At 38.5% G+C, this 11,206-nt stretch overlaps 2 protein-coding genes across 3 annotated transcripts in view; one reads left to right on the top strand and one right to left on the bottom strand.

Moving 5' to 3' along the window:
* LOC131958447 (ragulator complex protein LAMTOR5-like) overlaps window positions 1-11,206 on the bottom strand; it is a 182,498-nt gene that overhangs the window by 44,158 nt on the left and 127,134 nt on the right. The window lies entirely within an intron of this gene.
* The window catches only part of LOC131958438 (uncharacterized), a 33,981-nt gene continuing 23,508 nt past the window's right edge, over window positions 734-11,206 (top strand). The window contains exons 1-2 of one of the 2 annotated variants that reach the window (XM_059323477.1): window positions 734-829; window positions 7,343-10,474. In XM_059323477.1, the coding sequence (XP_059179460.1) occupies window positions 7,432-10,474 (3,043 nt within the window). In that variant the 5' untranslated portion in view covers window positions 734-829; window positions 7,343-7,431. The remainder of the gene's footprint in view (window positions 830-7,342; window positions 10,475-11,206) is intronic. The other variant, XM_059323478.1, reaches the window with a different exon arrangement.

Here is an 11,206-nt window from a genome sequence, read left to right as displayed (position 1 = left end):
AATGGGAGAACCAGATTAATATTAAATATAATAATGAGTCTCATGCAGATACAAACAGAATTACAAATTAGTAGATTCTAAATAAAAAATATTGAATGGAATATATATATATATATATTTTTGGGGCGTCTGGACGGTGTTACCAACGACACCAAAGACGCTGCATTGTGTGTTGTCGACTTCTTTCTTTTCAACGTATTTTCAAGTAGATTTAGATCTACTGATTTCATTGTTAAATGTACTGATTATATAAAGTGGTGAGCACCTGCGCTCACTTTTGACCCCTAGAGCCGAGGTGGCAGATATTGTAAGCAGAGTTTCTTCCAGGCATCTCTTCGGGGGGTGGTTCCCCCCGCCCTTCCCCGAACGAAATGGAATTTATGTAAAAAACTGACAGAAACACTGATTGTGAGGTCGGTTCGATCGACTAAAAGCATAAAAAATACTAGATCTAGAGTCTAGATCTATAAATATTTTGCTGTGAGCTATTTTGTCTGAGATCTTTTTTTCCTGAAATAATGTGTCCTGTCGCCATTTTCCCTATATCGCACGTTCAAGGCCTATGCATTACAAACAATTTGTTCACTACTAGATCTAGATCTAGAATCTAGATCTAAAGCGTATTGCTTTCTCGGGAAAAACATTTCTAGCACTAAATTGTATTTTTAGGCTAATGTCTCATTTGAACGGAAGTTGCTGTTGTTAGTATAGTATATCATGGCGAAGCAATACGCTTCGACGCTTCGCCTTAGATTAGAAGATCACGTAAAATCTTAGCTAGCCTGGAGATTTCAATATGCAGTTAGAAATGTAACCAATGTCAAATAAGGTAGCCTTTTCTTAGAAATTTACAGTACTGAATAAATAATGTAAAAGACAGGCGAAAAAAAAAAAAACAATTGGCTAGACCAAGTCCTAGAGTCCTAGAGGAATAACGAGTTTACTGTTACAATTACAAAATTATTAAGCTAAGATAAACATGAAACATTGTTAACAATTATTAACATAGATCCCGTGTAGGTCTAGAATCTAGATCTAGAGATAAAAATCGTGTTTCAGTTAATTTTGCCTTCACATAGGCCGTAAAAATAATTTTAAAAAATAAAAAGCCTGAAAATATCTAGATCTAGAATCTATGTTATGAAAGTAGCAAATGCAGAGAATGTGTGTGTGTTTATTATTATTTTTTTTTGTTATTGTGCGATTCTAGATTAGTTCTAGATCTAGAGATTTATTTTCATCAATGCTACGGTTAATTATAACAAGGCGTTTCACTTTCATACGACAAACATTTTGAAATCCCCACTTTTTAGTAGATCTAGGCAGGGGCGTAGCGAGGGGGGGGGGGGGGCGGGGGGTGCGGACCGCACCGGGTGACACCATTTAGGGGGGTGACACCAAGGCAAAAAATAGCAAAATATATAGAGAAAAACTTGAGGGGGGTGCAAATCGAAAGTTTGAGGGGGGGGGGGTGCAAATCGAAAACATGAAAGTTTGTCCCCGGGAAGGGTCGCAACGCCTCTGGGGGGTGACACCATTAAGTGCCGCACCGGGTGACACCCGACCTCGCTACGCCACTGGATCTAGGGATTTAGATCTAGACTCTAGATCTAGACTAGATTCTAATTTGCTCTCAAAACTTTGCGATAAATAAAATTATAGGCCTACTTGTTTAAAGCCATCTAGATCTAGATCTAGATTTCTAGAGTTTTAATCCAACCTGTTTGTGTAATTTTTACTTAAAATCTTAAATCTACATTTCAAGTAAAGTCAAGCGATAAAATGAAAACAAATTGTTTTAGGCTTTTAATTTTTTTGTATTTAGACCTAGTTACTGAAAATGCAAAAAATATTTAACGGGCCTAAATAGGCGAATTTTCCTGTCAAAGTTTGATCTTTTTTGTTCTTTATTTCGCGATGTTCGCGAACTGACTCAGAGGCGTAGCTAAACGGGAGAGGGGCGGCCGCTCCTGACGCTGATCCGGGGGGGGGGGGGGTGCCAAAAGTGGTAGAAAAAAAATTAAAGCTCAGTTTAAGCTGCAGTTTTGAATTATAAACAGTTAAAGTTTGGGAATTCAACGGCTACAAGCCGTTAATACTGATTCAGTGTTTCTTCCAGACTTTTTTCTCCGAGGGGGCACTTGAAATTTTCGGGGAGTGGGGGGGGGGGAACACAGTTAAAAGTATATACTTCACTTGATATTTTCGGGGGGGGGGGGGGCGGACACTAGTAAAAGTGTATGTTTACTATATAAATTCCATCTCGTTCGGGGGGAGGGGGCGGTAGACTTTCTTTGGGGAGTTGATTAGAACACTCCAGGGAAGGTTGCTGTAAAAAAAAAATATTTCGCAAGGGCGGCGCCATGGAATGGTGGGATTTTTCTCAATATACGGTATATAAAAATAAAAGACGATTGCGGTTCGACGCAATTTATCCCGTCGCCATAAAACTTTAGTGAGTTGATGAATACTCCCGAGAAGGCTTCTGGGGTGGGAGGGGGGAATAGGGTGGGTGGGTGGTGGGGGCGGGGGGATTACATTTTGCATGGACGGCCCCCCGGCAGGATGCGATTTTGCGCCCTGGTCTTTCCCGTGAGCGCTATGGTGACTACGTTCGGTCTAAACAGTGTGATAAACAATGGATAGGATTGGGCGTTACAAGCGCTCACTAAATTGAATCAGGCGTGTCCTCTGGCGCCCTGGTAGGGTGCAATTAGGCTGCAAATAAAAATATGTTTTGGTCCCTAAGGCTCACATGGGCTGCTGAGGGCATGTAATACGTTTTATTTTAATAATAAGAAAAATTAACCAAGATTAGATTATTAACTGGGATGTTTCTTTTTGTCCGTAAAAAAATCCAAACCGTTTCGCCACTTTGCGAATGATGCAATTTGAATTAGCATCTATTTTTAGATAATCCAATCAGAAATTGAGATCGAACATCTAATATCTAAGAAAAGACCATTAGTAACTCTAACATATTGCATCAGTCACACTGATGTTTAAAACACTTCAAATATTTTTTTTTACGTGTTAAATAACAAATCCTGTTCATTTGTGTCACTTTAGTGAATGATGCAATCTGCATCATTGTTAGCAGGATGCTATTTGGCACGATGGCGCCTGTTAGTTTTAAGGAGACAGGGATCGTACGCCGCGCCTATGCGGTAGTGTAATCGGGGGGGGGGGGGGGGGCTCCTGAGAGCGCCCCTCTACGTCTCTGACACATGGGCGGTCACCGAAGTGTCTTCTACCATATTATTTCGGTGAGTGATTAATGTACACTCAAGGTTTTCATGCGGTAGTGTAGGTAAACCCGTGTCCCGATATTTGTGATCCAAGCGCAGGCATTGTTTACATTTAAATAACTCACTTTTAGAAAAGAAGGTCACGCGTCTCAGAACATATGATTGGTAACGCGTTGGTGAAATCTTTCTAATACATTTCGTCAAAGTTTCTTCTATTCCCGCGGATCGGAACGGTGAGTAGATAAATATAACACGGCTTTCTATACTTAAAATTACATAATACACCTTTTTACTAGAAAATTAGTATGTTGTACCGAATAGATCATTTTTTAATTGCTTGTTTCTTAACAATTCCTAATACTACAATTTTCATATAGTTAAGGCCACTAGACCACTAAACGAGGTAAAACTGGTAAATTACGACGATTGCTACTGCTTTGTTACTTTGTTCAACCTGATACTTTAAAACTGTAATATTAGTATCGAAATAGTTCTAAAGACATGATCTAAAGTGGACCAAATACGCTTGCGTCTTTTACAAACTACCCTCTAAAGCAGTGGTTCTTAACTTTTTTAAGGTACCGAACCCCATCAGTTTCATATTCGCATTTACCGAATCCTTCTTAATAGTTATATCGTCCGCACTATCAAAATCCGATCTTGAATAATACGATTCGGGTATGTGTCTTGACTTCCGTCGAACCCTTGAGACTGACTCACCGAACCTTTTGGGTTCGATCGAACCCAGGTTGAGATTATCTTCATTAGATTCGTTTCGGCTTCCTAAGGAGCATGAGCAAAGGTAACACTTCGTCAACTCACTTGATTTTCTTTAAGATAGATCCCTGTTAATACAGCCTCCCCCATCTCTATTTCAAACGCTTTCCATCATGCCTTTTTTTGGTCTCCCCCTCTTCCTCTTTCCCCGTGGACTTCACACCAGCAACTGCTTAGTGATATTATTTATTTACTGTCTTTCTGATATTGAGCCCTAACTACCACCTTTTTGTTTCTCTTATTTCATTCTCCACTGTCCGTAACCACCCAGCTCCGAGCCACACAGTGAGACTTCACATCTAGCTATAGATCCTGAATGAATTTTTTTTTTTGACATTGTTGACAATGACAATGTGTATGAATTCCGCATTGGTCTAGAAAGTTAAAAAGTATTTCGTCGCTGTTGACTCTATTCTAATCTGTACGTCATAGGCAGTGCCATATTAAACGGGTTATTACTGCTTCTTCAACTAGTACAATTAAATCTGCATTTGTTGTAGACTATATGTGCGAGAAGGCAGTACACATCTGCTAGATCCAAGACTTTGAACTGTTAAGTCCGTTGGATTCCACTTTGTTTCCTCTAGCTTGTTTCATTATACAATCAACCAGTCAACGGAATACCCATGTCGTATTCCAATGTGCACAATACATGTTTCTGATACTTTGCTATTGTGTATTACTTATTTGACTTAATTCTAACAAGCTTAGTATCCAAAGATAGAACATAAAAGACTGACCTAAACAAATTAGCGCCTACTAAAAACTCAGATCAGGTTTATTTTTTTCTGACAATATTAATCATTTTTACTTTCTCGTATACAGAGTATAGGGAAAGTATTGTAATCGTGCACAAAAATCACATGAAATTGTGACAGGTTTTACCGGTTTACTCCTCAGTCCTTCATCACATCCGGGATATAGAGGACTTATTTTAATCGGGCAAAAAATATAAATCCAGATTTATCAAAATTTTGGCGTTTTATGCGTAATGGAGTTGGAAAAACTGGATTATCCAATTCTGTCCCTGTGTCTGTGTGTGTGTGTAAACAGGATAACTTGAGTACCGGTTGAGCTAGGTTTATGAAATTTCATATATAAATATTATATCAAAATCGTAGATTCGTATAAACTTTTGAGCGATTTCCGATAACGGGAAGTGGAACTTTTTCTAGTTTGAATTTTTCAAAAGCCTATAACTTGAGTACTATTTCAGATAGATAAATGAAATTTCACATGTAAGTTAAAGATCTAATTCTCTGCATTCTATCAAGTTTTGAGTAATTTCCGTTGACCGGAAGTAGTGATTTACGCTATTTCCGATTCTCAAAAAGAATTTATAAAGTTCTAATGATATCCCGCACTATTATGCACATTTTATTTTGCGTTCACTTGGTGTGCAATTGTTTTTTTTTTTACGAGATTCTATTCTATTATAAAAAGTTTAAGTAATTAAGGGCAGGTTAAACCCCCAAATTGAAATTTAGGTGTTAGGACTTTTTTGAGTGATAAGGAAGTTGTAACTAGCATAGTATATGAAAAAAATGCAAAAAAAAAATCACTAAAAAGTTATGGTTTTGAGAAAATATTTTCTAAAAAGTGTCATTTTTAGGGTAAAATAGCTCAAAATTGGCTCTCATTGAAATCAAAATAACACAGCTTCTGTTTGTCAGAATAACACAAATCTTTAATATAGCGTAATATACGCAATTACAAAAAAGATGAATTAAAACAATTAGAAAATAATAAAAAATGGATTTTAACCAATTTTTTAAAAAGTGAGACCTAAAATTTTTCCAAAAAGTAGGGAGTAGACTTAGCTTTTTTTTTTATAAAATGAGAAGTTTCAAAGATATAGAAATTCTTTTAGTTCAACTTTACAAGCAGTGTTTAGTAAACATGTGTGCAAAATTTCAGCTAAATATCGCAAGTAGTTTTTGAGTTATAGTGATTTAACTGGTACAATTTTGTTGAAAAGTAACATTTTGAGAAAAACGCTAAATAGTGAAAAATATACTAAATTTGAAAAAAACGAGAAAAAGCGAAAACTATACCAAATAAGTCATTTTTAAAACCTCCCAGTTACATAAATTGCACCTGGAGCCTCTTACTCAGCAATAAGAACATCTATTTTAGTTAGTTTTTAATTTTATGTTGCTAAACGTTGCTTAATATAGGTGAATTACGTCATTAGTCTCATTAATTAAAATTTGTTAAAAAATACTAGCAATACGAAATTTTGCAAAATGATTATACAAAAATGTTCAGAATTGAATGTAGTTTCAGAAACAATAGATTTTCAAAAATCAACATTTCTGACTTAAATATGTATTTTTTTTTGGGGGGGAGGGGGGGGGGGTTTAAACTGCCCTTAAAAATGGATTAAAAATATTGTCTATGTCCCGAGTTGCCATCCCCCGTAGTGTTATATTAGAATATTCGAGAAAGTTTAGGGGAGATCACTCCCGGTTTATTAAAAGAATAACGCATCTTAAGGGGACTTTGATTGGCGTCGTGTTAAATTTTAGGGATCGAAAATCATACACCGTAATTGTTAAACCTGTTCCGGACCGTAACACACACATACACACACGTATTTATATACATATATATATATATATATATATATATATATATATATATATATATATATATATATATATATATATATATATATATATATATACATATATGTATATATGTATATATATATATATATATATATATATATATATATATATATATATATATATATATATATATATGTGTGTGTGTATATATATATATATATATATATGAGGGTGGGGGCGCCACCTTGAATGTTCACCCTGGGCCGGGAGAGGTCGCTACGCCTTTGAAATGACTGGGCGTTTGGCAATAGTGGGAATAACAAGATAATCAGCTCATTTTAGATTTAGACATGACATGACTATATTGATTAGCAATCATGGGAAATTACAAAATCAGTCTAATAAAGTTGTTTTTTTATTTACGAAATACAATTTATTTTTTCACAGCCAGCCGACTTCATTTTATCTATAAAGTGCTAGAGATTTTATAAAATACTAATTTTTTTCCTATTGACAGTTAGAGTAGGTATTTGCAAAAAACAAAAACGGGTAAAAACATGGCGGTTATTTACAAGAGCGTACTGTCCAAGGCCCTTTTCAAACTTAAATTTTTAGGGGAGAGATAAGCCTATATATTTTAAATGGTGTGAGATCTATAATAAAAAGTTATACATAACTAATGGGGTTGGGTCATTTTGTTTTGATATAATATGCCCACGCCCTCTAATCTTTGTTGAAATATCTTAGTAATTTACAGTTTCACAATCTACACCAGGAAGCACGTATCATAGCTAACACTGAATCGACTCCATCCGACCACAGTGTGAGATCAAAACATGGCGAAAAAGAACAAGAAGAAGGTGGACGAAAAAAAGAAAGGGAATGAGGAGGAGGCCAAAGAGGAAGAAACAGACAACGTGGCGGAAGATGAAATTTTAACACCTGTTGAAGTGAAGGAGTTGAAGATCAGAATGACAAGAACACTCAATCGAAAAGCTAAATTGAATCAAAAGCTCGATACCTATGGGACAGAAGCTCCAATCGTTATAGGCGGCTACGAATTCGACGACGCCTACTTCGCTGACGACAGTATGGGTTCCGATGAAGATAAGAAAAACGATGTGTCGGAAACTGAACCGGAGAGTGAAAACGTTTTTGAAAGTGAAAAGACTCCGGTCGAAGAGATTTGCGTCTCCGAAAAACCCACAGAAGTTAACATCGTAGTGGATGCCGATGAACTAGACGAATACTTAAAAAAATATGCTTTGGAAAGATTCTTTGCCATAGCTTCCGAACCTCCAGAGGTGTTGCGATGCGATAAGATGACAAGTGCTCAGTCACTGGAGCCCAGTTGGAATACCCAAGAAGTTCAGACTGACTATACTGAAATGGAAGGACATGTAAAAAATTATATTTGGGGTACATGGCCTTCTGACGCTTCAGAAGCTCAAAAGGTTCAGAGGTTACAAAGTAATAAACGGATAAGTGCGACGCAATCACTAAAGGAGCTAAATACACAAGAAGTTCAGACCGATGAGAAAACTGGAGTAGAATTCAATGGATCCGTTGAAGATGATTTTGAGGATGTTATCGTCAAAAAAACGTTACAAGATTTTAGCTGCAACGTTTCGTTAGACGTGGTGGAATCTCGAGAAAAACGTGATGTTAGTACCGCTGATTTTGGCGCCAACGTCTTGGACGATTTCCGTGAAGTAATTGAAAGAAGGAGAAATCTGGAGAGACGACGAAGATTCTACAGTCAAAGGTCAGGGGATTACGGTGATGGTTATTCAGATGATGATGCATATACGACGAGTGAAGACTCGCTGAAAGAACTCTCAAACAAATATAACTTCAAAGTGCTGGAGAGCAGGTACAAGCCGATATTGACCTGTAGGAGAACGAACCTCCGGATGTTTGATGATGGCGACGACTATTGCGAAGAGTTTGATGATGATTTAAAAAGAAGAGAATGTATAACAAAACCCGACATAAATAAAGATGTAGCTTACAATGAAACTGAGGAGGGTAGCGGCGTAAGGCATCCAAATAAGAAATCAAAAAGAATGGTTTCTCATCAAGTTCCAGTCGAGGAGGTTTCTAAGAGAAAATCTAAAAAACCTCCTTACGACGAGTTTGCGACAGATCCTCAAGATGACAGCAGCTGTTCATTGGTTACTAACGTCATCGAAACAAAAATTACGTTTGGCAACATTAAGGAGGACAGTGATGATGATGATGATGATGATGACAACTTTACCCAGAACCCATCAATCAAAAGCAAGCAAGCTGGACGCGTTGACTTGTCAGTCAAGAACCACATCCGTGGCATTCTTACCAAACCTAAACTCACCCCTTGCAAACGCATCCAATTTGTGGATGGCCGCGGGGCGTATAGATGTGTTAATATTCCTTCTTCATGTGCTAATAACCCAGAAAAATCTGGCGATTTCACCGCGACATCACCAGTCGGGTTTCAGCAAAATCCCGAGGATGATGTTTTGCTAGATAACCAAGACGATTATAGGTACCAAAAAACGCCTCCGATAAATCGTAAATGGGAAAATGATGTTTCAACCGACGCACAAGAAGTAGGCAGCTTTGCACCGGTTCAAAAACTAAAACGAAATCCACCTCAGTACGTCGATTCTTCGCCTGTCGCAGAGGGGATCTATAATGCCGGGTCGTCCCCAAGAAGCGCCGGACGAACACAAATAGATGTAGATGATCAATGTGAAGATGATCAATATGAAGCTGAACACATACGAAGCCTTGCAAAAGCATTAAAGGAAATGTGGCCGGCACAGGGGGATGCTTTCAACGGCGTTCAGAAAATGGACAGCGCGACCAGCCCCGCAACAGAGATATTAAGAACGACAAACCGTGTTGATAATAATTTAAGGCACACACTTTTGGACAATTCTTATGTTGTTCAGAGCATAGACAACTACACCAGCCCCTCGGCTAACGCTGATAGAAAAATACTTCTGGTAGATAACGATGAAGCCTATGAAAACGTGGGCGTTTACACCATGTCGCCGACGAACGCACCTCGGCGACCAACGATTTTAAATGATTCGGTTCACACTCAGCTCGTGCGTAACTCCAGGAGAACGTCTTCAGCCTCCAATGGGGGCCTCCACCGAAATGCCGACTTGGTATTATCCTGCCCAGAGGAGACATATATCGTAGTTGACAATCCGAACCAGAAACCAATTAAATATATCGACATCTCAAAAGAAGACTATGATGAGCTTTTCGAGCACGAGAATACTCCGATTAAGCTGGTTTTGCAGCGCGATAATGAAGTTGACAACGAACTAGGGATGGAGAGAGATTACCTTAATGATGTCTCGCCAGTGCGTGGGGAACCAATGGTGGACCAACTTCTCATGGATGTTCCTAGAAAAAACTGCGTAGCAGCATTGCCCGCTGATGTCCGTCGCACTCTCAGAGATATTACTAACAGGTCATTAAAGTCAAAAAAGACCAAGGCTGATGAGTTCAGGGATGCAGACGACGAGCTTACTGACGCGTTCCTCAGAAACTACTGTCAATGCGAGCCAGAATCAAACGACTCCCACAGTAATTCTGATTGCGGATGTAATTCGAAAAATCAAAAGTTCCGTTTGGTCCTAGAGCCCGCGGATACCGGAGACCACGGATCTTTAAACAGAAAAAAGAGAAATGAGGACCAAATCAGGAATCGAGGAATCACGGACGACGAGCTTAGGGCACTGAAAAGGGCAAAACGACAAGAACTGGACGACGAGCTTTGCGACCGCACGGAATGGGAATGTCGCAGGGGAGACGGCAGCCCTGTTCCCCAAGATACGGTTGTCAGCAGAAAACATAACCACAGTTCTAGGAAAACTTCAGGTAAGCAGATAATTCTTTTTCAACCTCTCTACGTGTGGTTTAACTTTCTGCCAGTGTTACACCTATGCTACTAAGCTTCACCTACCTACCTAATTTACGCTTGTTTGCTTATGGTGCACCTGTCTACCTGCCTATTTTCAATTGTCTAGCCGTGGTACACCGTGTACCTGTAATACAACTGTCTATCTATAATACAACTGCCTAGATGTGACACACCTTTCTAGATATGACACACCTGTCTACCTCTAGCACACATGTCTAGCTGTCATTCACATGTATAGAACTGACACACCTGTCTACTGTTATAGCTGATACAACTGTCTTGTTATAATACACCTGTCTACCTGTAATACAACTGTCTAGATATTACACACATGTCTACCTGTAATACAACTGCCTAGTAGTGATACGCCTGTCTAACTAAGGTAAGTTGCAGCTGACGCTTATTATTTCGCCAGTCAATAACCATACAGGTTCGACCACCTAAAAAGGTATAGAATACATCTATTTCACATGGTTAGATAAACTGTGTTTTAATAAGCATTTTGCCTAGCCTCCATTAAACACAGGGTTAAGTAATCAACTCATTGAAATTGGGTGGAACCCCGAAGGACACACTTCCATCTAGATCCAGGAAAATTAACTGTTCACTAGCACTTTAGCAACCGTATATTCTACCACTTGGACGCGCCGTCCCACGTAGAAATTCTTTATGCCGAGGTATTCAGAATT

This window comes from Physella acuta, unplaced genomic scaffold (assembly GCF_028476545.2).
Source record: "Physella acuta isolate Inbredline_101_S28 unplaced genomic scaffold, ASM2847654v3 ptg001328l, whole genome shotgun sequence".
NCBI lineage: Eukaryota > Metazoa > Mollusca > Gastropoda > Physidae > Physella > Physella acuta.
Note: the sequence above shows the minus strand (reverse complement) of the source record. Positions and strands in the feature narration are given on the sequence as shown.